This window comes from Trematosphaeria pertusa (assembly GCF_010094035.1).
Source record: "Trematosphaeria pertusa strain CBS 122368 unplaced genomic scaffold BU26scaffold_5, whole genome shotgun sequence".
NCBI classification, from domain to species: domain Eukaryota; kingdom Fungi; phylum Ascomycota; class Dothideomycetes; order Pleosporales; family Trematosphaeriaceae; genus Trematosphaeria; species Trematosphaeria pertusa.
The window spans coordinates 2561826-2586657 of record NW_022987216.1 but is presented as its reverse complement, the minus strand read 5'-3'; the positions used below and the strand labels follow the sequence as shown (position 1 = coordinate 2586657).

At 49.2% G+C, this 24832-nt stretch overlaps 8 protein-coding genes across 8 annotated transcripts in view; 1 reads left to right on the top strand and 7 right to left on the bottom strand.

Annotated features, from left to right (window-relative positions):
- The window catches only part of BU26DRAFT_285046 (uncharacterized protein), a 1009-nt gene extending 601 nt beyond the window's left edge, over positions 1-408 (bottom strand). Inside the window, exon 1 of the mRNA XM_033821553.1 lies at positions 1-408. This exon is cut by the window's left edge and continues 601 nt beyond it. Within this exon, the coding sequence (XP_033686522.1) occupies positions 1-133 (133 nt within the window). The 5' untranslated portion in view covers positions 134-408.
- A 499-nt stretch (positions 409-907) lies between these two features.
- On the bottom strand, positions 908-3376 carry BU26DRAFT_518157 (MFS general substrate transporter). Its single transcript, XM_033828742.1, has 4 exons — positions 2842-3376; positions 2346-2758; positions 1509-2239; positions 908-1421 (listed from the first exon to the last, which is right to left on the bottom strand). Exons 1-4 carry the CDS (start codon positions 3145-3147, stop codon positions 1114-1116), a joined length of 1758 nt encoding a protein of 585 aa, XP_033686521.1. The 5' UTR covers positions 3148-3376; the 3' UTR covers positions 908-1113.
- Positions 3377-4228: 852 nt separating this feature from the next.
- Positions 4229-4465, bottom strand: BU26DRAFT_409634 (uncharacterized protein; the record flags this gene model as incomplete). Its single annotated transcript, XM_033822914.1, has 1 exon — positions 4229-4465. A coding segment is annotated over one exon (237 nt), but the record flags the coding sequence as incomplete, so codon positions are not given.
- Positions 4466-5896: 1431 nt separating this feature from the next.
- On the top strand, positions 5897-6791 carry BU26DRAFT_530294 (phosphotransferase family protein; the record flags this gene model as incomplete). The annotated part of the gene is made up of 2 exons (XM_033830953.1): positions 5897-6320; positions 6367-6791. 2 exons carry the CDS (start codon positions 5897-5899, stop codon positions 6789-6791), a joined length of 849 nt encoding a protein of 282 aa, XP_033686519.1.
- Positions 6792-10117: 3326 nt separating this feature from the next.
- On the bottom strand, positions 10118-11484 carry BU26DRAFT_549972 (uncharacterized protein; the record flags this gene model as incomplete). The annotated part of the gene is made up of 2 exons (XM_033832025.1): positions 11418-11484; positions 10118-11365 (listed from the first exon to the last, which is right to left on the bottom strand). A coding segment is annotated over exon 2 (1224 nt), but the record flags the coding sequence as incomplete, so codon positions are not given.
- A 4203-nt stretch (positions 11485-15687) lies between these two features.
- BU26DRAFT_284862 (ankyrin) lies at positions 15688-18344 on the bottom strand. Its single transcript, XM_033821550.1, has 5 exons — positions 17388-18344; positions 16906-17333; positions 16761-16855; positions 16551-16689; positions 15688-16493 (listed from the first exon to the last, which is right to left on the bottom strand). Exons 1-5 carry the CDS (start codon positions 18217-18219, stop codon positions 15837-15839), a joined length of 2151 nt encoding a protein of 716 aa, XP_033686517.1. The 5' UTR covers positions 18220-18344; the 3' UTR covers positions 15688-15836.
- A 281-nt stretch (positions 18345-18625) lies between these two features.
- BU26DRAFT_504012 (L30e-like protein) lies at positions 18626-19391 on the bottom strand (the record flags this gene model as incomplete). The annotated part of the gene is made up of 2 exons (XM_033826735.1): positions 18626-19011; positions 19067-19391. 2 exons carry the CDS (start codon positions 19389-19391, stop codon positions 18626-18628), a joined length of 711 nt encoding a protein of 236 aa, XP_033686516.1.
- Positions 19392-21120: 1729 nt separating this feature from the next.
- On the bottom strand, positions 21121-24133 carry BU26DRAFT_284840 (uncharacterized protein). Its single transcript, XM_033821549.1, has 3 exons — positions 23816-24133; positions 21495-23682; positions 21121-21447 (listed from the first exon to the last, which is right to left on the bottom strand). Exons 1-3 carry the CDS (start codon positions 23949-23951, stop codon positions 21300-21302), a joined length of 2472 nt encoding a protein of 823 aa, XP_033686515.1. The 5' UTR covers positions 23952-24133; the 3' UTR covers positions 21121-21299.
- Positions 24134-24832: the final 699 nt, after the last annotated feature.

Here is a 24832-nt window from a genome sequence, read left to right as displayed (position 1 = left end):
AAGAAGAAGAAGAAGAAGAAGAAGAAGAAGAAGAAGAAGACGAAGAAGAAGAAGTTATGCGGTGTTTTGCCTCCTTTATTATTATTACAGTGTTTTTGGTTTGGGTATACGTGCTTGGCTGGCGTTGTTGCATGTAGTATCCACCGTGCCCAAGTGAGGAGGCATTTCTATCCTTGCTTGAGAGATTCCTCGAACGCCGCAATAGTGGGTTTATAGGTTCGACTCTGCCGTTAGCCACTCTCTGCTGTCGCGCGCAAATTCATGCAGGGTTGGCAACCACCCAACCTGGTCGGTACTTCCGATCCGAGCTGACAGGGATCCAAAGGTGCTCTTTGTGACTTTGAGGCTAAGCCTCACGCTTAGCTTGGGCGGTACCTAGGTAAGAGGTGACGAAAATCCTACCCTTGGCAGCACTGCTGCGCTCGACACCACACAAGGATGCGACAACAACACAACAACACCACAACACACTTCAGCATGATAAGGTTAATAGACTAACGTCCCCTAGCGCGAGGCGAGCCAGGTAGTGAGCCGGGACACATGGAGTAAAAATTATGGCAGAATTGATAGTGTTAACGGATATATAAGGTGTCATAACTGAAAGAGCAGAAGGATTGGCGCGATCCTTTTGCTCCGGAAAGATAGTGTACCGCAGTTCGATCAGGCGAGACTGTTCAACAATACTATGGAGAAAAATACACACTCAACGAATCTAAGAGCCTATAGAATACTATCAATGTCCCCACTGCGCGAGGTATGAGCATGTAGCTATTGCAGGCCACCAAGATTGGTGACTTGTACGCAAGCCCAAATACCTCACACCAAACTCAACGTTTTTCTCTTGTCATTCCACCTGCAGATTGGCAACAATCTCTCCCCAAGAGTATTTGGCTTTGATTATGATTTTCGTGGAACACTACAAGATTGATCCACTCGATAGTCCTACTTCAATACACTAGGTAGCCAGCCTTGAATACCATCCGATTTCCTCCTTCGATGCTTTCCTCTATTCCGTCCTCTCTCTGAGCTATCCAAATCATCTTAAAAAATGGATAATTTCCATAACGAGGAAACGGCAATAACTCCGTTGGCATAATCGTCTGAACAGCTGTTTCAAGCACCGCCATCACTGGGTTTCTTCGCGTTAACATTCTTCCACTTGCTGCACAAGCTGACGGGGAAAGTGACGCTGCAGGCCCCAATAGTAATTGCGAAAGCAACCTTGATACCCCATGCGTACGCACGGACAACACCGTCCAGCTCGGCTCCGGAAAATACCTGGTGCAGCTCAGTGGCACCGGTAGCCGTGACTAGGGCGGGATTGACGCTCGATGCGGTGTTGGCAAGCTTGTGCATGAGCTGGTTGACGAAGCCGGCTTGCGCGGCAGCGATCAAAAATGTGCCGCCGACAGATCGACAGACTGTGCACGAGGGATACACTTAGCTTAGGGATACAAGGGGACAAAGAAAACTGACGACATCCTAGGACAGGGCAAAGGAGAACTCACATATGATAATCGCGGTCGTAGGAGCTATGTCGCTTGGCGCAGCAAAAGCTTGCGCAACGATGACCGGGACTTGGAAGGCGATGCCGTATCCGAAGCCCGCCAAGATCTGATACCCAACCCATTTGCCTGTCGAAGTTCCAATGTCGAGAGTATACAGTAGACCGGTGGCGATGGTTACGACCACAGAGCCAGCTGTCAAATAAGGAGTTGCAATACCCGTCTTCGTGATGGCTTTGCCTGAGGCATATGTGGCAATGCTGAACATGATGATGAGAGGAATGTTGCGCACACCCGAGCCAATCGGACTGACGTTGTCGATGCTTTGGAAATAAATGGGCAGGTAATAGAGCGTGATGAAATACGAGCCAGCGAAGAAGAAGCCCCATACGCCGTTGACCCAGACGGTCCTTTGGCGCATAAGGCGTGGTGTCAGCATGGCGCGTTCGCCTTGCCATATTTCTAGAATTATGAGTGCAAGAACCATGACAACGAAGCCGACGAGTAAACCGATAACGACGCTGGAATCCCACGCATGGGTTACACCACCGTACTGAAGAGCTAGAACCAAGGCGAGGGATGCACCCATTATAAGCACCGTCCCTAAAAAGTCCATATGTAGAAGCTTCTCTTTGAGCGTAGCATCGACCAGCTTAGCGGCTTTAGGAGTCTTGAAGGTGAGCAAGATGGTAAAAGCGGCCAGACCACCGATTGGAAGATTGATATAGAAGCACCTAAAGTTGTCATATCAGGTCAGGTCCGGTCATAGCAGGAGTCGGCGACTGGAAATAGTCCCTTGTTTTGCAACAAAGACAAAGCAGTACAAAATTCTTGACTCACCACCTCCAAGACGCTGCATCTGTAAGCCCTCCACCAATGAGTGGTCCAGCGACAGCGGCGACGCCATATGACACACCAATGACCCCCGTATAGGTAGCTCTTTTCGTGGGCTCAGCAGCAAAGGCAGAAATCGTGTATACTCCAGGCGCGATACCCGAGGCACCGAGACCGGCGATAGCACGTCCAACAATCAGAGTCGTTGAGTTTTGGGCGACAGCGCAGATCAAACTCCCAAGTTCAAAGATGAAGATTGCCACCAGGAAACTGGTTTTGAGGGGAAAGTATTTATACACTTTGCCCCACAGTGACTGGAACGCTCCGAGCGTCATGAAATAAGCCGAACCGTACCACGAGATATCGTCAAGGCTGTCGAATCGGTCGGTAATCTTTGGAATAGCGGTTACGACAATGGTCTGAATCGAGAGAATCAGCTTACTGGCGTGTGGTGCATTGGCAAAAGACGACTCTGCGAGAAACTTGGAGCGGTAGAACTCACCTGGTCCAGAGAAATGAGGGTGATACTTAGCACGAGCGCAAGCATGACGAACAAGGCTTCGACACCACTCGGGTATCCAACAGGTTCTTGCGGCTCATCCACGGCTTTTTCTTTAGTAGCAGGACCATCGTCTTCGGGGAATTCTGGTTTCTCTACGCCATTGACAGTCGAGGATGCCACAGTGGACGGTTCGTTAGACTCGACGGTCTGCTTTTCCTTTTCAGGCTCGACCTGATGTATTGTCTCTCCGATCGCTTCGAGCTTGCCGTCCTCTGGCAAGGGAGGTGGAGATGTTGATAGAAACATGTGTGTTTGTCGTATGGCTCAATTGCTTCGGCTTGATATGAGACTCTGTGTGTTTTGGAAACGCGACCTCGAAGCAATCAGTGTACGCTTAGCTTACATAGATAGGGTTGTTAAGATGTACGGAGGTAATGTACGGAGATACATGCCCAAATATCATTTGATTGTAGCTCTTGGCGCTCGCTCACCACTCTATCGGACGCCTGCCAGTGTTGTATAACGGAGCTAGGCCTGATAATCGCTGTTAACTCTGCAACCCCGTTAACGCCGCTCGCTCACCACTCTATTGGACCCCTGCCAGTGTTGTATAACGGAGCTAGGCCTAATTAAACGCCGTTAAGTCTGCAAACCCGTTAACGCCGCGCGCTCACTACTCTATCGGAGGCTCATCTGCACGAAGGGCTTCCGCCAGCACCTGGCTGGCTCGGTCCATCATAGCAAACGTAGTTGTGGTGATAGAAGGGGGCTGCAACGAGCAGCTCTTCGTATAAGGACATGCTGCGCCGCTCTTAAGGATAAGCACGTAATAGCACAAAGAACTGCAAGCGCTTAATTCTAGAAATAGCTTATACGTAATAGATAACTAAGTTAGATAGCTTATCTAAATTTATCTTAAGTAGCTTAGAGTTAGAGTAATCTAACTAAGATAGCGGCTTTTTAGTAGAGACTTAGTATTTTTAGACAGTTTAGTAGTATAGATAGTTTGCTAGTAAAGTACGTTATATTTATATCTAGAGTTTATTATAATTAGTACTTTCTATTAGAAGAGAAAGTCCTAGAAGCTAATTTTCTTTGTTCTAAGCTAAACTAGTAGCGCACTTTGTTGTTTGCTAAGCCCTTAGTGGAGCTGGAGTACTCTGTTCGTAGGGGTTAGTGTGTGTCTATAGCATGCCCTTCCTTTAGTTTCCGCACTCCACTTGGCCCTCCCTGCTCTATTCATCTCGCTTGTGCACCATGTTTTGAGCGTTCTGAGTGGGTGTAGTTCGGAGGGTTTTCGCGCTCTTTCTCCTTCGGACCCGTCCTCTCTCCAACCGGCGGCTTCCTTGGCGGCTTTGTCGGCTGCCTCGTTCCCTGGCACTCCGACGTGGGCCGGAATCCATCGGATTTTCACGACTCGTCCCTTGTTCTGGATATCCTGTATTTGCTGTGCTATTTCTCTGAGAATATAGGCTCCTGATTGTCCCTCTGGTTTGGCTGTGGATGTAATGGCCGCCTGATTATCCGTGTAGATAGCGATTGATTGTCGGCTCCCGTTTCGGTCTACGTATTGCTTTGCTATAACAAAGATAACGACGACGCTCTCAATTGGTCCAGTTACTATGTTATGCATCTCATCATGTGCACCGCCACCTGTAACCCTTCTCAAGTTCTTCACTATCCTGCGCGACAGCGTCGTGAAAACTCTTCTCACACGCTAACCATGCGGAAATTCCGGGCTCATAACTATCGGGAGCAGAAGGATTGTATCCTTTTGCTCCCGATAGTTATGACGCCTTATATATCCGCTAACAGCACATCATATAGTGAGATGTGGACTTGAATGTGTCTGGATTTCCATTGTGGGGCCTGTGATTCCTGGGTGTTGGAGATAGACTTCACTGCTACTGCGGTGAAGCGAATCGACGTTCACAGTAACTGATAGTATTCACCAGAAAGCTGCATGCTTCATATCGCAACGCGAGAGCCGCACTCTGGTGAATCAAAGTGTGATTTACTGGGCTGGGACCTCGTTCACGTTAATGACTTGGTGGACTTGATTGCATGCTAGTGCGTACTCGCAGACCATGAATGCACGTTGTTAGGACCCTGCATTTCTGTCAGCCTCGGTGATCATTCGTCACATTACTTCCTTGACACTTAATTAAAGGCAGTTCAATTACCAGGTGTAACGTACACCCCCGCCCCTAAATCTTTCTCTTCACCACTCACCCATCACATACTCCCCACATATAACCTCGAGTCCGCCTCTGAACTCTCGACCCTCGCACTCCAACACCTCCCAGGACAAAGCCAACAAACCCTTCACGTAATCATCGAGCACCGCAGCAGGACTGCACCAACAAACCACTCATGGCCAACACATCCGTCTCCCCAAAACCACCGATCCACGCACCCAAATCTACTCGACCAAACCTCCCACGCCGCACTACTTGTTCATTTCCTAACCCGAAGAAAGACGTTCGAAGTCTGGAAACTCGCCTTCACCATGTCGAGTCAAAAGTTCGGCGCCGTCAGTTATGCAGAGGAAGACACTGTTGATGAAGCGCATGAGCTCCTTTGGGCAATGGAAGAAGTTGAAATGTGAAGCTGGGGGCTTGACGCTCGATATTGATGCTGCGAGGGCTTGGACGCAGCGCTGCGACAGGGAGGTGGAAAGCGAGGAAGAGTGAGACGGGACGGACACCGGTACGGGAAGGGAGATTGGCTGAGGCGTTGGGAGAAGTGGATGTGATTTATACAGTGAACCAAAATTCGTGATTTGCACTTACATGTCTTCTCAACTGTGCCTGGTTCTATGATACTGACGCTAGTACTAGTTGGCTCTAGCTCGACTAGTGCGGCACAGTTCTGTTGTTTCAACCTCGACACGGAAGTGTCACGCCTGCACGACCACCTCATTCTTGGCTATACACCACGTCTACCATCCCTTCAACATTAGGGCACTGAAACGTGGCCTTTTGTGCTTTGCGCCGACATGACGGCCTATCACCAAATCTCCCTTGCGGAACTCCCAGATAGCTCCCAGCCACACATGGACTTTCTCGATACAACATGGTTCAAGACTCATGGTCGAACACGACAATTCCCGACACCCGAGCACTTACGATCTCTCTTTAAGCCGCACCAGCTTCCCCATCCGGTGAGATTTGAGGACCTGGGCCTCATCGTCAAATTTGGGTCACATGTATCTATAACGGAGGCGATCAATCTTTGGGCCATTCGCCGAGTCTTCCAAGATGTAATTCCGGTGCCCGAAGTTTATGGGTGGAGAGTTCTCGAGCAGGAAGGAAAGATTCGCGAAGTCTTCATCTACATGCAACTCGTCCAGGGGCCCACGCTCGAACAACAATGGCCTGAGCTGTCTACGACTGACAAGCAAACAATCTGTAGCGATCTACGTGCCAGGGTGTCTTGTCTTCGCAGTCTTCGGGACAGCGAATCACAGCAAGTCATTGGTAAGCCTTTTAGGTAGACAGGTACGACTTCGCTAAATCCTTAGAGGATCTATATGTCATGGTCCTGCGCCAGATCTCTGCCTGGAGCGTTTACCTTTGCTGAGGCCATTTCTCTCTCGAGTTGAGTTCCACGACTGGCTTTCCTGGTTGTGGCGCCGACATGTTCCTGATCCACGGAGCATCGACGACCCGTGGAGGGACTTACTTCCAGACAACGGATCTATTGTTTTTACGCATGGTGATCTGCGTCCAGCTAACATCATCGTCACCGCCACGAGTCCTGCTAAGATTGTTGCAATTCTTGATTGGGAGCAGGCAGGTTGGTATCCGGACTACTGGGAAGACTGTAAAGCCAGGTTCACAGCAACATATAGTGGAGAGTGGCGTGGCTGGATTGATCAGTTTTTGGATCCTCATACGGAAGCATTGGAGGCATTCGATTTCTACACGTGCACACTCGGTCGATTTTAAACTTTTCCTCGGAGCGAAGGTTTTGTTTTCGATAGCACGGCAATAGACCTGGTGGTACAAGTTATGTTGGTTGAAAACAACTGGTATTACATTGCGATTGTCTGAGAAAACCAGGATAAATATTTCAAAAAATAAGGAGCTAACTTTACGCAAGATAATGGTGTGCCTACTATGCGGCTTACAACGACAGGAAAACTGCAAACAAACCGGATCTGTAAAGACTAAACAACGAGAAAACATAAGAAATCATGGACACAAGCAGTGTACCAAATTCAGTCGCGCAACAGCTCAAGCTGGCTCACTCCTGCCACACCTATTTCTCACCGTCCCAACGTCTGTATCGACTGTGCTCAGCATCCCAAACCCACACAGGGGCCGCTGCTGCAGCTTGCTGTTGGCCCTGCTGTGGTGTCATTTGCGCCTGCTGAGGACGAGCAACAGCGGGTCGTAAACCAATGCCAACATTCGGCGGGTCTTGTCTCGACTGGACGATTGCTACGGCCGCTTTATTGAGGTAGCTGAGGGCGACAAGACGACGGACATAACTCGTAGTCTATTCCTGACATTGACGGTTCGTTGTCTGTATCTGTTAGCAAACACGCGTTTTGTCTGGAGTCTTACACTTACATCGTTGACTGGCGCCAGGAAGTTAGCGCTGGCCCTGGGCGGTTGAACCTGTGCCGCTACTAGCTCAAGTTTACCCTATGGGGTAGTGTCTTCTCCTCTTTCGCCTTGGAAGACGTGCACATGCTTGGCCAGGACGGATCTGATCGGGACTAAGTTTGGAGCACGCCTGGTTTCCGCTGGCTTGTATTTGCGTTTGAATTCTAGAGAGAATCCCGCTATTGGGGCACCGACTACGTGGATGACGGTTTCTTCTGGACCGTCTTCTTTGTAAGGGACCTATATCCCAAAATGAGCACGTTGACTGGGCTGTCCCGGATAGATGATGAGGTATATGGTGCGAGTAGACATATTTGATGGCTGATAGTAACGAACTTTGCGAGATGTGAATTGTGGGAATGAAGAGACTAGAATGAAGATCCGAGAAGAGTGTGGTTGTTTGGTATGGTTAAGATTATTAATGGGGAGCTCGCAGATTACTTATACTCAGGATTGACTATTATCTCCACAGGAAGACAAGCGTCCCCGTCGTTAGCCGCCGTTAATTGCGCCTCGCTGCGTTCGTAGCCACCTAAATTGACTTCTGCTTGTTCACTTGATACAAAATTGGCGATGCTAGCTGTGCCTCGCCTAGCGATGCGCTGTGTGGTGGTGAAAATCCTAAATTAAGTCGGCCTGAGAGAGCGTGGGCAGACCTGGAACACGATCATGCCGTAGAGCCGCGATATTTCCGTTTTAATTGGTGGATTCTAAGTTGAGAAGATTGGCCTGTTCCTAAGATGCGGCGTAGTCAGCGCGTAGAAATCTGAAGCATAGGTAACGCTAAGTTCCAACAGATCTACGCGCCCATGAACCGCGCTGTATGCTAACCATCAATAGTATGATATCCAAAAACTCTGCTGCATTCTTCCGAACAGGAGCAAAACGGCGTTCATATCGAATAATAGCAGTTTATTTCCTCTTGTCATGCTAATAAAGCCGAAATCTTTCAAAGAAGTGTTCATAACTATGCTTAAAAGTTGTCTCTTGCCATTAAGTAATATTGCTGTCGTCTTAGAGATTGCATGATACTAACATAACTTTGTTAGGATCGAAAGACCCCGGAGATGTTCGTACAGCGTAAGATAGCCCTGCCTTCCTGGCCCTTCCCCTCCCCCTCTTACTTCTTTCCTAATGTTTCACAAAACATTCTCAGGCTATTATAGCTTAGAACTATGCCTCTTAGCTCTATTTAATGATAGGGCTTTAATTGTGGCGAGGTAGAAGAGCCTTGAATAAGCCTTGCCGCGACAGAGATGCTGTAGGTGTGGAGAAAGTTTGAACCCATAATGTGTTGGGCTCTCATGGAAGCCGCGCGCGTTAATTTTCGTACCCAGGTGGTAGCTTAACCTGTTAGCGATGTAATTGAGCAAATTACAAACTAGGATACCTAGGAACTTTGAGATAAAGACGGCCAGCTTACCTAGGCTACGTCGAGCAAGTGTTCAACTATAATAACTGCGTCTTATTATATCTTAGTCTTCCTGGTCTAACCAAACCCTTCAGAGAACCTAGAATTCTTCCCTTTGGATTTTTCGAGTCTAGCGCTAGCCCTACAAGTACGCTATCTGACTAGAATAGGGGTCTCTTAGCGTATTCGTAAGTGCCGTTACTATGTACAAACACTAATATCCAAGAAATGACATAAGACACAGAGAACGTTAACTACCGTCTTTTTACGTACTTCCTTCCCATCCCTATTATAATATTTTATAGTAAGCATGTATGCTCTTCCCTCATAATGCTCTACTAACTTTGCGTAGCTCTTTTGCTCACGGGATGTGTCTTAGCATCTCTAGCCTTACCTAACATATTCACGTTGCAACTTGCCGATCATCTTGGCTAAGAAGTTCGTGTAGGGTACTTTGGCAAAGGCAAAGTCGCATTATGGTCTACTTATTTACTAGTAAGCTATATAGAAACTTCGCTTTTAGAGCTTAATATACTTAATATAATATACTTATCTTATCTTAATATGCTATATTTTAACTTTCTATAACTTTAACAGGTAGTAGTACTGTAGACATCTTAAAGTACAGTACCTTACAGAGGAATTGTGTCGGACTGCATGGTGCTTGCGAGCCGCGCCTCAACTGCGCCCTGACTTCTTCCTTTTTTTCTTGGGAGAGGTGGCTAGGCAGATGGCGCAGTTTGAAGGTGGTGAATAGGTCGTAAGGCGTTTCGAAGAAGAAGTTGATAGAGTCTGAGACGAAGAAGTCTGCGAGGTTTGAGGGGGGGGGGCTTTGATTGTGATTGTGATGCGGAGAATGGGAACTCAGTGGAGTGCCATACGGCGATCATGCCGCTGTGAAGTCGGTGAAGCGTTCAGACGACATCAGAAAAGGCTGTGCACGCACATCGGCTTAGGTACCGCCTGTTCTACAACCCCTCACCTTTCCATCCGCCCCCTTCTCCAATTTCCACACAACCTTCTCCTGTCCGTTCCAAACAATCTCCTCCAACCCCTCCGGCACATTCTCCAACTCCTTTAACACACCGTCCCCAACACACTTAGCCCTACTATCCCGCACCCTCAAGATCCGTACGCTAGTCTTCTCCGGAAGTAGTCTTAGCAACAGCCTAAGGTCCCCTTCTTCCATAGGTCCTAGGTCGATTTGCACCCCGTCCCTAGTGTAGATGTAACTATCACCCCCCATTCCAACATCCAGTTCTCGCAAGCCGTGGAGCTTGGGCAGAATGTCGCGCAGACTTTAGCCATCGGTCTCATTTCTTCTTGCACGCTACCCTCCGCCTCATCCTCGCTGTCAAGCTTCCAAGGCCGCCAGTCGCGCACGTTCGAATAGATTTTCAGGACCTTTAAGCTCTTCGCATGCGCCGCCCACGCGGAACCGTTCTCCTCCGCGCCAGGGGATCGGAGCACGCCGACCCTGAGGCGCTCAATGGGCCGGCTGGCCGCGGGATCGAACCATTCGTCCAAGCTACGTGGCGGCGAGCATCCAGCTCCTTCCAATGCCTTCAGGTTTGGAAATGTAGAGGCCGGGAGGCGAAGGCTCTCCCCTACCTCCCGGTCATCCCCGGGATACGTATACACGCCGTCGTAAAAGCGTTCGACGTTCGGGCATCGCGCCAGGAAGGACAGAAAGGCGGGCGGATTGAAGTCCCAGCCGTCCACAGAGAGAGTGCGCAAGCGCTCGAAGGTGAAATCCCAAGTGATGTTTGTGATCTGGCAGCTGTCTAAGTTGCACTGGGGCCATTTGAGGTCCAAGCTCTCCAATCCTGAGCTCCCCTTGAGGAGCTTGTCGATCGCGGCGCCGTTGTCGCCATGAGCCGTCACCGCGTTGATCTCCAGCTCCTTCAGCGCGGGGAAGGAGACCTCTGGTGGCGGAACTTCGTCCACCTCGTGCGTGAAAAACCCTAGTGATAGGCTGCGCAACGTCCTTGCGTGCTGGTAGAGGGCGGTCCAAAAGGATGACGGACGGATGCCGTTGTCGTCCCAGGGGTCGAGTTCGATCCACACGAACTCGTGTAAGGATCCGCCTGAGGCTTCAATGGCGTTCATGATGCGGATCAAAGGGGCGCAGAGATGATTCATCTCCTTGTGGACGACTTTCTCTTCCTCGATGCCTTCGCCTTCCACCGCATCGCTCCTTTGCGACATAGAGGAAGTGACTGAGACCGCATCTCCATCATCCGCGCTACTTGGGGCACTACCATTGGACTCGGCGTCGTCCGATTCCTCGATGAGCTCGTTGGTCTCGACTTCAATGCTCGTGATCTTCGCCACGATCTCCCTCGGTCTCGCAAGCAGATGGTCTGCAAGCGCACCGGCGGTTTTCAAGTCGTATAGTATGAGCGTGATGTCATCTCCATCCTCGATAATCACGTTCTGGTCTGTGGATTCCACTGTTGAGGCGCCTGGGGACGTCATTGTCGAGTCGAACGTTTTGGATCTGGTTATCGCTTAGCTTTATCTAATGTTAACAGATTCTGCGAACTAGATACCTTTTCAGATCTGTTTATATACTGACGAACTTTTGTTCAGGTGTTTACATTGAAGTAGAAAGTGGAGTGTAACATTGTTGATTGTAGAAGAGCTGAAAGCTCTAGCTATATATACTACTAGGTTTCCCCACCTGGCGCACGTCCCCACCTGGCGCACAGTTTCTAGAAAATCTTACCCCCCCTAACTCTATAACTAATAGAGCTATACTAATAAAACTTAGAATATAAGTTTTATATAGTATAAAATTTAATATTATAAAATAAAATTTTAAAAAAACTTACTAGTTATAGTTTTATTAGTACTATAACTTTTTAGTACTTTTTAATATTCTTTAAATAACTTAAGAATAAATAGTTAAATCTACTTTTAAAATTAGTTTTTTTAAGTTTATAGTTTATAGTTAGTATAATATACTTTATTATTAAACTTTTTATATTATTAAACCTTCTATAATTTCTTAGTAAGAAAAATTAATAAGAATCTATAAGTTTTTCTTAAATAACTAAGTAAAACCTTAATATTTTTCTATAAAAATTTATATATATATTTTTTATAGTATATTATACCTTATATTAAAGTTATACTAAGATATATTATATAATTAAAAAGCTATATATATTTTACTAACTTTTAAAAAAAATCTAGTTTACTTCTAGTAAGTACTATTATATCTCTATAATAATCTATAAAACTTATAGTATATAGTATTTACAACTTAATAAAGGTTTCTAAAAAACTTCTATAGCGCTAGCTCTTCTAGGTATAGCGTAATAAGAGATAGAAGTTTATAAAAAGTCTTTCTAGAGTTTTCTTCTCTAACTATATATATATATTAATAATCTAGCTATATAAAGTTATATATTATAAGATTATATATACTATAAGCCTTCTATATATTTAGAAGTAATAATTTTAAAATAGTTTTAGTATCTTTCTATCTTTCTATACTATACTACTAAAAAGACTTTACTTTTAAATTACTACTTAAAGCTACTATATTATTAGTTAATAAGCTCTATATAGTTAAAACTAACTATAATATATAAAATAATAAGTTTATAGAGCTAGATTAACTATATATATATATAGTTCGAAGAAGAAAGCTCTAAAAAGAAATTTTATAAACTTCTATCTCTTATTACGCTATACCTAGAAGAGCTAGCGCTATAGAAGTTTTTTAGAAACCTTTATTAAGTTGTAAATACTATATACTATAAGTTTTATAGATTATTATAGAGATATAATAGTACTTACTAGAAGTAAACTAGATTTTTTTTAAAAGTTAGTAAAATATATATAGCTTTTTAATTATATAATATATCTTAGTATAACTTTAATATAAGGTATAATATACTATAAAAAATATATATATAAATTTTTATAGAAAAATATTAAGGTTTTACTTAGTTATTTAAGAAAAACTTATAGATTCTTATTAATTTTTCTTACTAAGAAATTATAGAAGGTTTAATAATATAAAAAGTTTAATAATAAAGTATATTATACTAACTATAAACTATAAACTTAAAAAAACTAATTTTAAAAGTAGATTTAACTATTTATTCTTAAGTTATTTAAAGAATATTAAAAAGTACTAAAAAGTTATAGTACTAATAAAACTATAACTAGTAAGTTTTTTTAAAATTTTATTTTATAATATTAAATTTTATACTATATAAAACTTATATTCTAAGTTTTATTAGTATAGCTCTATTAGTTATAGAGTTAGGGGGGGTAAGATTTTCTAGAAACTGTGCGCCAGGTGGGGACGTGCGCCAGGTGGGGAAACCCAGTAGCGCTAGCGCGTCACGTGATTCTTAACAGTAAGAATAGTCTCCAGTCCTCCTGCCAGGTGCCCTGCGGCCACTGCCGCCAACATACATTAGGCTGCCGCTCCACCGGTCAGTCCTCGATGCGCTATCGATAAGCTAGCGCTTGTTGTCGCCTCCCAGACTGCCAGCATTTCTACACCTCTCCATCAGTCACCGATTTCAAGACAGAAAGAATTGCGAAATGGTGTCGAAAAAGACTCGCCACGCACCACGCGAACAGAGGAGTCTTAGATCACACCAATGGCCCTCGCAAAGATCGACATGGTGGCTCTGAACTCCGCCCAGGCTGAAACTTCAACTGCAGTTCCACAACATCGTACGGTAAGCAGGGCTCACAAGGCAACAAAACAATGGTATTGTACAAAGTTCATATCCTGGCCTAAGAGAGAGAAGTGGAGAGAAGCAATTCATGATGTCAGCCTGCGAGTCGCCGTGTGGTCATCAATTCGCTCGACCTCCTCGTTGCAAAGAAGACGCGGGCATACTCCATGTACAGTACCAGCAAAAGAGGCACCGAATCGCAGAAGGGCGCCCCCGACTGTAAGAACTTGCCAAGGTATGAATCCCCTATAAGAAACCAAGACGTGGTTTGCGCAGAGCTCAGCCGATTTTCAATTCGTATAATCTGCGCCGGTCATGCCTTCTTCGGCGCTCTACACACATCCAATCAGTCCAACGTCAACTGAGCCTCGGTGTCTTCGAGGGCTCTATCTAGCTCCCTAGCAAAGCATCGCATACATTCCAAATTCTGGACACGTGTAGCTGGGCGGTAGTAGCTCAGTAACTATGAGGATTTCTTTTCGGCTACAGCCTTGCGCTGAACTTTTCCATCTTTCTTGATTCTCTCCATCGCGCTGCAGCCGAAATCCCGGTCAATTTTGTAGCGGCGTGGCGGCAGGGCTGAGGGTGTGTGCCGGACGCGGATGTCGCTTTTGGAGATGACGATGTTTGCGACTAAGAGAACTACGGACTAAGACCCTTCGACCTATCGACTTTGACTTAGTCGCCTCCCTACGAAGGACCCGCCACTGGAGATGGAGACACGTATACCGTACCGAGCATTTTCTACGAAGCTATCAATGGGAACAAGAATGGATGCCCCTCCGTTCTAAAGCATCAACTAACGCAAAGTAGAGAAGAGAAACGCTCTAAGCGACACCAACTACATCCTTAAACAGAAAGAGTTTGTTAAAGGTCTGCTTTAGAAAACGCAGAAGGACAAGAGCTATAACGCTAAGGAGAAGAAGGCCATTAAGGGCATTAGCGAGTGGAAAGAGGACTAGATCTAAGACCTCTTAGATTTAGAGAAGAGGTAGAGCACTAGAAAACAACGACAGACAACTTAGGTAGCAATACACTGTCAACTCATGCCTATACACCATGTGCAAAGATTATATGTGAGACACGACGGATCTGCGTCGAAGATCCTACTCAGACTGCTCCGAGTGCAGGCTTCAACACTGCCGGCCTTGAATAGCTGTTTCAGAAATTGGATGGTACATCTCCTACAACTGGTCCTTCTCCAAGTTCACCCAGCCTTATTAGCTCGAAGAAATCCACGAACAGTGGAGCAATTGCTGGTAGTGCTGTTCGCGGTGAAGCAGCTATAGCCCTGCTCGTCATTGGCACGCTTTTCCTCATGAAACGAAGGAAAGCATAAGTGGCAGTTGCATATGATCCCACCGTAATGTACGCACCACATGAGGTAGATGGTGAGCCAAGGTATCCGAAGGAGCTTCCCAGTAATGAACATGAATGAAAGCACAATGTGTATGAGATAAAAGGAAGGCAGAGTCTCTCTGCGGAATGGTCTCGTCAGTGTCAGTTTGGATCTCCTCATCCTAAGGGTCTTCGCCGCCTTATTCGTTGTGAGAAAACGCCTGGAATTGTATTAACGCTTTCATAGGACTGTGGATGGCCTTCAAAACGCTTTTCTGCGTTTTTCAGATGGGCAAGGGACGCAAAGGGACCTTTTCCTTGATTTAAGAGCTCTCGTCCCCGCCGTCTGCCGGACTTGGCCCTCGCAGCGGTGTCTCATTCAAAGTCCAGAGTCGGGGAGAATTGTCTCGCCGGGCACGCAAGGACGCATTTTTGGTCTATTCGTAGTGGTAAATATCGTATCATTGCTCTCTTCGGCAGAATCGATAGAGGATGTGGTTACTTGAGTAAGATATTTTCAGGTGCAGGTGGAGGTGGTGATCGGCCCTTGGAAAGGTGCTATGGACTGGGCCCAAACAACTTTAGCAGTTTGGCACCGACAGGTCACTCTTGAGCTGCAATGCTAGTCATACCTTTTGTAAAAGCCCAAGGAGGAAGTTAAGGTGAGAAGAACTCCTTATAGCCTCCCGATGGACGGCGTGCTGGGAAGATCTTGTACCTACCCTTAGTCTTTCGGGAAACGGAAGTGCTGCAGACCATAAATTTCATTCTAGGTCCTCTCCATTCCGAATTGGCCATTTATGAATATTACTGCCTCTGTTGTTTGTCTTGTAGACCAGGATTCCGCATTCAAGAGTCTTCTTCGTTCTCCTCATTCTCCTCATCTTCCTCCTCGTCCGTCCCCTCATCAACGCTACTATCTATGCCCTAAGCAATACAAGTTTCCCCGCGCCGAGAACAGACGCATATAAATGCCTGACAGCTATCTCGGCTTTCGCCGTCGCTGTTTTTATCAGACTTAGGCCATTCCGCGTCATCCCAATAGGGGCACCGCTCCTCTCTACCCTTCCAGAGCAGCTCAAAATCCTGCCGAGAATAACCTCCCTCATACCTTCCTCTTCGCGGATATTTCTTCCTGAATTCCAAGATGTTGTATCCACATGAATCTAGAGCGAAATCAAATAGGTCTCCTCGAGAGGTCCCTGCACTGAGTTGTCTGTCGTAGCACGTTTCTGAGTACGCAATGTGCGAGACAGATGCCCCTGAGTAGTCCAACGCGTAGAGGTCTGCTCCCTGGCGGATTAGGTATATCAAAGTGTCTCTCCAGTGCCCATTCAACGCGCCGTCGATCCCATTGGAGAATATAATATGGAGACAAGTCGAGCCGTCGTCATCGGTGTCATGAATGCTGCACCCCCTCTCTAGAAGATGGCTCAACTTCCGGATATTTTGTTCTAAACCAGTACTCCAGTCGAGAAGCCTACCGCAAGCGCGTAAAAATGGCGATCGACCATTGTGATCTCTGAAGCTGGCAACCCCGAAATGCGCGCTTAGATTGAAGATCCCGCGTAAGATATGCTCGTCCTTGGTGTTTATTAGGAGCTTGCGGCATTTCGGACAAGTTTGTGAACAACCACGTACCGTGGGACCCGGCCGCCCGGCCGCTAAATGTACAACGCTGCTCCCATAGCCGGACGTGATAGTCGGATCCGCGCCTGCCTCCAGGAGAATCGCCGCTGTTTCATGACCGTCGTACCTCCAACACTCATGTAAAGGTGTTCTAACATGGCCGTATAGTTAGCCTGGTAACTCTAATAGTCCATTTTCACAATAAGTGGTGGATGAACGCACGCTTCAAACCTGGCCCACCTTGCTTTACCGATCCCGTCCACATCCAACCCATTTTGGATAAGAAACTTACACATAGATGGATGTGCTACTGCATACTTCAGCCGAGTGAGTATATGTCTCTAAAATTCGCAGCACTTGTACTTACGTGGAGAAGCGACTGACCCTCCGTATCATGATCGCGAAGACTAGCCTTCCCTGCAGCAACCAAGGACACCAAATCCTCGATTCGCCCATTTTCGGCTAATTTGAAGACTAAGGAGCCAACCGGGAGAACGTTGTTGACTGACAGCCTTGGTATACTCGAGAAGCTACCCCGAAGCAATTGGCCTTGGCTTACAGATACTGCAAGCATAGCCTGAGAGGTTTTCGGCTTGAAGAGGATCTCGACGAAGAATTCTCTTCCACTAGCACCGCTCCTATCAGTTGTGACGTCGCGTTGCTGTCCATCGTGTCTTCGGCGCCGTTTGTTCGTTGCGACGGTCAGGGTTCCGCTGTCTAGATCGATGACTTTCCGTTTCCGCTGTTGGTCGATGACGCATCCCGAAAAGGCGGAAGCGATCAGCCCGGTTCTGGCTTTTAGAAATGAGCTACGAATGCAATTCGAACGTCTAGAGGAGATCGCCATACCGTTACTATTGATTGCAATTGATGGAGCGGAGAAGATCAGGCTAGTGGCTAGCTTTAGCTCTCTCGCGATATTCGATATTGCTTCGCCCTCGCCAGGTTCGTGCGGCGCTACCGGAATCGACTCTTTGCTGTGAGCAGAGTCTATCAGCGTCTGAAGATCGTCTATCAACTGCTCAGCGTCCTCAGATTCCACCGTGCATTCTTTCTCGTTCACAAGTTTTATCAGCCGGGAGATACTGTCTTCAAGCGCTGACTCGGTTGTATCTGTTGTTGTAGCGTCGATTGCTGTCGCTGTTGCGTTGGGATTCTGGGACGTTGCCGTTCCGTGATTCGCAAAGCTTGATTGCGCGATGTCACTCTTCAGCTCTTTGAGAAGCTTAAGGATTTCGGTGGACTGCATGCTCGAGAACGATAGCTGTGCTGTTTGTAACAGGCTAAGGTGGAAGTTGAGCGTCAGCGTGTGTGCCCTGATCATTTCTCGCATGCGTTCGAGCTCTTTCTCCGAAATGGCGGCCTTGAGTCGCTTCCAGAATCTGCCGAACCGTCGGTCGTCGGTGGAGAGATTCAGTCCTTGGAGTTTTGATTCGAAGTTGCCAAGATCTGTAGCGCATCTTTGCGTGAGATTGGACAGGTCTGTCAAGTCTATGCTGTTGGCGGGTTCTAACTGAATATGTGAAAGCCGTTCTAGAATACTCTTCAGCTGCGCGACTGAGTCCGCAAGACTTCGAACGCTCTGAGGCCCGTCTTTGACTGCTGAAATAACCCCATGCACGGTTTTGATGGACTGCAAGGCTACGACAACGAAGGTCACGAGGCTGGCGCCGCCGTCCATCTCGAGTGCCGTATAGGCCAACCGGATTGCGCTTTTCTTTCAGGAGGTTCTTATCTCTGGATGAATGTGATAGATCCGTGGACACTGGAAGGATAGAGAAGAAACCAACTGGGCTTTATGAATTAAATCAGCCCCGCTGTCAGCCGAGTCTGCAGCCTTTCTGCGGGCGTTGCGGCGATGCAACTCAGACGCGAACGATTGGTTCTAATCGTAACCACGACCGTGAACTGGCGTGGCTTAGAATTTCCCCCATTTTCTCCCTGAGCTACGTGTTCACAATCCTTGTCGTCCTGCCTTGGGCAAAATGCCAAATACTAGAATTCCGGATACTCAGCACGCAGGCTGAAGAACGCCAAACGCCCACCATTTTCGAACGGCTGCCTCGCACAAAAGAAACCAGCACCCCTCACTTCCTCACAGTTTTGCTCGCCGCTACGACCAACTTCACCAAGTCCTTATACGCCTCTCCAAATTCATCCGCATCCTCCTTCTTGGTGTCCTTGCTCTTCTTGCTCGTCGGCTCCTTAGCCACCATAACAACACTGGTCGGCCTCTTCGTCGCGCTCGCTTCGCCTAGTTCTGCGCGTGATTTGACGTAGATGTACGGGACGTTGTGGTCTTCGCAGAGGACGGGGATGTGGGAGATGACGTCCATGGGGGAGATGTCGGCGGCGAGGATAACGACGGCGTTGGGGTTCGAAATATCGCCCGACGGTGTGGCGGTGGCCGCAGATTTGCGGAGCGCTTTGACGACCTCTTTTACGCCGCGGCGGAGGGTTTTCGTTTTGGCGGCTGGGAAAATGCACATTAGCGCGATAGTTGCCATGTACTGTTGATAGGAACTCACATTTCTTGACCGTCCTCAGAATCTTCTTCACCTCCTTCGCATCCTCAGCCAGCGGATATGCAAATGGCACCAGCGCATCGCGCGGAATATCGCTGCTCCTCAGTCCCACCTGGCCATCTTCCTCGACAACCCTCACAATCGAGCTCTCGGCCGGCTTCTCGAGCTCCGCCTCTAGCGCGTCTGCGACGTCGCCATTGACTTTGAGCTTCTTCTCCTTCTTCTCTTTCTTGACCTTCGTCACACCGTCGACCTCGGACCGCTTTTCCTTCTTGTCCTTCTTTTCTTTCTTGTCCTTGGATTTCTTCTCGGATTTGTCCTTGCCCATTGCGAATGATGCAACTGAGGATATGCTCGGCAGCAATTGGCGAGGGAGGAATAGCGAAAGGATGCCGTGAGAGGATGTGCCGCGCTGTGGTTGAGCTGTGGAAAGCCGTGGGGTGGAGCTCGAAATCGAACTTTTTCGCGAGGCCGAAATTTCGGAAGGTGCTCGTTAGCGCCTTGGCAGCGATTGTCGTCTCAACTTCAACCACCCGACCGCCATCGATGTCCTCCAATACCTAACGCTTGTGGAAACATAAGTACAAAAGAGTGACTTCTATCTTCTCGCGTACATTTGGAAAGATATACACCGTACCTGAAACTACCTATCTCAAATGTACAGGGTTATCGAACCGCAGGGCGCCTGGTCACTTTCGCTCATCACTGTATTGTACAACAACATCCTGTCTGACTCTGACGGTGTGTGGCAAAAATAATTCATCCTGCCAGGATTCCGATGCGCTGCATTGACTTAAGGCTATTGGCTAGACGAGAACGCGACCACCGAGTCGGGCTTCTTCGATGGCCATCAGATTCATCCGACGAACGTCCAGACCAGGGTGCAACGACCTGAACACCCCATCCAATTCATTAACCATACCTTAATCTCCCAATCTCACAACGTTCTCATCGCAACTGACATCCCACAACAAAACCCCATCCCCATAACCCGTCTTCCCTGTCCACTACAATCCCATCTCCTCGCCGCCGCATCCCCCCAGCACATCCTCCCATCCCTCCTCAACTCTCTATCCACCCTCCAACGGCACAAGTCCAATCCACCGCCCGAAAAAGTCACCCAGCGTCCGCCACCAAAAACATCTCCCGTCCCATCAGCATTGAGAACCCCGTTCCTCACGCTCATAGACCGTGCTCCGCCGCAAACCCAGCTGGGAGGATGCCATCTTTTACCGCGCCAGCGTCCTGGTAGTATTTTGCCGCTATAAAGGGTGTAGAAGTAGGCCCGGGGGTGAACCGGGAGGGGAGCAAAGAAAGCGGAACCTGAAATCCGTTTTTGTTTTGGCTGCCTACTACTCGGCCGAGAGAGAGGGGAGGTAAGGCAAAAGCTGCCCTAGAATATGCAAAACCGCTTCATCAATTGTTTTCTTCCCGCGTGTCCTGTCGAATCGTCATCCATTGCTTTTTCAAATACTCCTGCATCCATCCAAGGCTGACTCCATCATTTCACAGGCCGGGGGACAGAAGGTGTAAACTCACATTCTCACAAGTACACACGCACACGTCATGAAGTAGTTGGAAAGGTAGTACCTCAAAGCAACTTATTTATACAGGACTATTTTGAACCAAAGACACTGCGCCCGACACATATTCGCTCATCACCATCACCCCACTACCTAGTTACCAGCCTCACCCCCTCCGTCGCCACGAAGACAAATGAAACCAGATACTAGGTGGTATATGCAGCAGGAGATCGACCAGAGGAAAGCGAGACCAAAAAAGAAATAGAGGAGAAAACAAGATTAACGGAATGTGACAAACAATAAAGCTTGCCGCAAAAACCGGGGTGAAAATAAAGCGCATGGGGCCAGCCGCCATAAACAGTCCAGCAAAGCGAGAGGGTATGTGTGAGAGAGATAGGAAAGAATATTAGAGTGGCTTTGTGGCTGCTGTGGAGGAAGAGCCCGAGCCCGACTGTGTATGAAAACTGGACCAGACCGCCCCAATTCGCCGTTATTACCCCGATCTTGAACTGGAAAAAGAGACAGGAAAAATAGGGAAGAGATTACCGCACCCGATATGCAGCAGAAACGAAAAGGGAACACTCCGAACTCCTGGCCATGCTCCCCGATGCAGAGAGATGACGAGAGACGAAAGGCCCAGTCTAGTGTGAAGTGGAGACAAGAAAGGAAGATCGTGAAAGTCGTCAAGCAAGCGGTCGCTGTGTTACAGCGCTCTAGTACGCCATTTGCATCTCTAGTACTTGGACGCCGCTAGCAGCCATTGACGGTGTGGCGGAGCCCGAGCGAGATGACATGGCGTCTTCGTAGCCCACGAGAGCCTGAGAATGCAGCTTGAAGGCTTCGCCCATAAGCTTGGTGATGCTAGAAACTGTTAGCGCGGCTCATAATGAAAGTGGTAGAGTACATACCCCCAAACTACAACCTCATCGATCATGCTTCCCCAAAGACGTGCTACTGTGGAGCTCAGCTTTGCTCCATACACATCCACAGAGTCATCGTCGAACAGGTTGCGGAGCTTGTTATACATGGCTAGTTCTTCCTCGGTTGCGGGCTCTTCGTCATGTTCCAGGCGATAGAGCCAGAGGGTGAGGATGACCATCAGATCCATTCCGGTAAGGGGATGCTCAATGCTCCAGTTAGTGGCGGAGGTGCGTGCAACCCAGCGAATGCCTTGCACAGCGGCGACTTCGATGCAATCGAAGCATTCTTGGATGACCTTGATCATTTCTTGGGATCGCTGGACCTTGTCGCGAGCGTTGGTCATCGCGGCGGCGACTTCATACGAATCGTGGTAGCGCAGAGCTTCCTGAATGGACTTGAGATCTACGACGAGGCGCGCCCTGGTATTCCTGTACATGGCCATGGCGTTAAAGATCAGCGGGTGGCCTTTGTGTGGCGCGCTGAGCTGGACCACGACAGTCTCGGGCTCGCATAGCTCAAGCGACTTCTCCCAGGTCTCCAAAGCGAGCCTAAGCTTGTACTCGGTCACCACATCCTGCAGCGCCTCCGGACTCCGCTTGTGGTACCAGACCTCGAGGAAGAGAGCATTGATCATGACGCGAGTTGCGAACGCACTGTAGCGAGCCGGGTCGCCCTGGAAGAGGTTGTCGTGTGCTTGCCGGAAGGTGATGATTTTGGAAGCAGCCAGGCTTTCACGCCACGACTCTTCATCCGATACATCCATCGTCCACAGAGACTCTGATGACGGCAGCTCAAGTGTGTCAAACTCGTTGAACCCCATCGCTGGCGTGTGGTTGTACGTCAGAGTGAGTAGCCCAAAGAAAATGTAAACTGCGTAGTAGGTTCGTCGGCACTGCTCATCGACGACCCACTCCTCGTGGCTAGGCTGAGCACCTTCGCGTGCTTCGGAGCGGAGCTTGAGCTCGTACCGGTTCCCGGCAACCATGTTAGCCAGAAGACTCTTAATGGAACAAGCCCACTCGAGCCCCTTAGGATCGCCGCTCCAGCTGGCGAAGATCATGTTCAACAGCGTGCCCTGCATGGTCCACAGCGGGCACTTTCTCGAGCTGAAGTTCTCCTTATTCTGTAGAAACTGGTTGACGAGGACCTTTGAGCCAATGTGAAGCATGTATGCTTGGTCTTGGTCGAAAATGTACAGAGCACCGATCGAGAGGACGGCTAGGAGCAGCGGCGCAGACACTTCGGTTGGCTGGAATGTCGCGGGATGCAGGAACGGCAGGTGGTGATGGAACAGGTCAAAGTACGTCTTGAGCAGCCGGTTCAGGGTGTTGAGGCTCGGCAGATGAAAGGTGTCCAGAAGAGCGTTCTCGCTGTCGTACTGCTTGATGTTCTCGTAGATCTTCGCGCACTGCTCATCCGACTCTACCTGAGGCGCTTTCGTCATCGTCAGAGCCTGGCTAGGACCTGGGGACCTACGATAGTCGACGGGCGAGACGGGACCGAGCATGGAAGGGTACGGCGAGAGAGCACCAGGCGTACCGAGGCCATTCCCGGGCACAGAGCTGTTCATCGACTGAAAGTTGGGCCCCAACGAATCGCTCCCCGACATTGAGCGTTCCATTAGAGGGGGCAGCTGATGCGGATGCGAGCTGAGGGCGCTGGCGCTGTTGAACGCGGGATGCGTATCCTGTGGAGCGGCTGCCATGGAGTGTGTCTTGGACTCGCCGACGGTGTGCGGGACCATTGAGTCGCCCCAGGGCATCTGCGGCAGCGACATCTGTCCCGGCGCGGTATAGGCCACGGGCGGCTCCAGCAGCGACGGGCCGTTCGGCGAGATGACGGTGTCGGGCGCCTCGGTGGCGATCTCTGGCTCCTGGCTTGCCATCGCCTTCTGGCGGAAGTCATTCATCAGCATGGCGGCCGTCTCGATGTCAACCATCTCATCGCTGCTGGCCTCGATCTGCTCGAGCGTGGCCGTGTCCATGGGCATCGACGCCTTGGAGGGGCCCGGCAGCGCGACCTCGGGCGCCTTCGTGTTGGCGCGGCGCTTGACTTCGCTGGTGAGGGGCACGCCGCCATCTTTGGCGTGGACGGTGCGGTCGTGTCGCAGCAGCAGGTCGCGGCGCACGAAGGTGCTGCGGCATTTGTGGCATTTGAACGGACGTTCCTTGGTGTCTGTTGATGAGGGGCAGTTAGCAACAGTGGACACCTTCCCCGCAGCGCGCCTGGCTCGCGACCGTCCCGCATCAATAAATAATGCCCAGCCCCAAACACGGCCTCTTCCATCGCAAACGAGCTTGTGACTTACGCGATCGTTCGTGCCGGCTGCGATGCTCGCTCCTGCTGAAGGCGCGATTGCAGAACTGACACTTGTACTTCTTTTCCGGCGCAGACCCGGACTTGCGAGCCGCGGCGGGCGACGAGTTGGCGGCAACGAGCGTCATGGCGGCGGCGGGCACACACGCAGTGGCAGGCGGACTCAACTACGGTCTCGGGCACGGGAGGTGAAGCTGTCTGGCCGGCCGAGCGCGCGAGGGCGTTAGATTGCGGGCTGGGTGAGGGTGCTGTTCGGTTCTGCGGGCATTCCTTCGTGTCGTCGAACGTGCTCGCATATGAATGACAAGACCGGACGTGCCGGCGACGGATGGGCTTGTGCAAGAGGTGCGACAGCGCGGGCAGGCGAGATGAAAATAATGGGGAGTCGATGAGATGTGAAAGGCGGGCGGCGGGCAGGAGGACCTAGCGAGGGGGGGATTAGGGGCACTGGGCACCTCAGAATTCACCGCAGCGGGCGTTGAGGGGCAGCGCTTACTTAAGCCGCAAGAAAACAGCGCCGCGCGTGGCTGGGAATGAGGCTAACTGCCTTGATCTCCGGCTGGCACGCCCTGTATCCGCGACGGGAGCGGCTCTGTATGATTGCAGGGGGCAGTTGTTATTTTATGGAGCTGACTGCGCTGCGCAGCTTGCAGCTGTCATCGCGAGCGTTTCCTGCCACTTCGCGAGGGGCAGGTCGACGCGCATGGCCGCGGGGTCGCTACAATGTACGAGCCACTTCATGATGGCTGGGGCGTGGAATGACAGCGCCGAACAGCTGTCTGGCACGGACGGAGCATCGCAACACGCCGCCCACTCGAATATTGAGCCCCATATACACAGTACAGCCGTGAAAAGTATCACGACGGAGGCCGCGGTATTGCGCCGTATCCTTAATGCCCGCTGCGAGCTGACAAGCCTGGGGGAAGTGCAACATGGCGCCTCGTCAACCAACCGATATTCCTCGAGACTATAGTACTGTAGACTACCTAGCGAGGTCAGCGGCACGACG

What these genes read in the sequence shown, in the direction of transcription:
- BU26DRAFT_518157 (XM_033828742.1), bottom strand. Translation starts at nt 3,147, where the DNA reads ATGTTTCTATCAACATCTCCACCTCCCTTGCCAGAGGACGGCAAGCTC. An exon ending in CCCTCATTTCTCTGGACCAG is followed by an intron (nt 2,759 to 2,841) that starts GTGAGTTCTACC and finishes CTCTCGATTCAG; the next exon opens with ACCATTGTCGTAACCGCTAT. An exon ending in GATGCAGCGTCTTGGAGGTG is followed by an intron (nt 2,240 to 2,345) that starts GTGAGTCAAGAA and finishes TGACAACTTTAG; the next exon opens with GTGCTTCTATATCAATCTTC.
- BU26DRAFT_284862 (XM_033821550.1), bottom strand. Translation starts at nt 18,219, where the DNA reads ATGGACGGCGGCGCCAGCCTCGTGACCTTCGTTGTCGTAGCCTTGCAG. An exon ending in AGGGTCAGTCGCTTCTCCAC is followed by an intron (nt 16,856 to 16,905) that starts GTAAGTACAAGT and finishes ACTCGGCTGAAG; the next exon opens with TATGCAGTAGCACATCCATC. An exon ending in AGGTGGGCCAGGTTTGAAGC is followed by an intron (nt 16,690 to 16,760) that starts GTGCGTTCATCC and finishes CGGCCATGTTAG; the next exon opens with AACACCTTTACATGAGTGTT.
- BU26DRAFT_284840 (XM_033821549.1), bottom strand. Translation starts at nt 23,951, where the DNA reads ATGACGCTCGTTGCCGCCAACTCGTCGCCCGCCGCGGCTCGCAAGTCC. An exon ending in CAGCCGGCACGAACGATCGC is followed by an intron (nt 23,683 to 23,815) that starts GTAAGTCACAAG and finishes CCTCATCAACAG; the next exon opens with ACACCAAGGAACGTCCGTTC. An exon ending in GATGAGGTTGTAGTTTGGGG is followed by an intron (nt 21,448 to 21,494) that starts GTATGTACTCTA and finishes AACAGTTTCTAG; the next exon opens with CATCACCAAGCTTATGGGCG.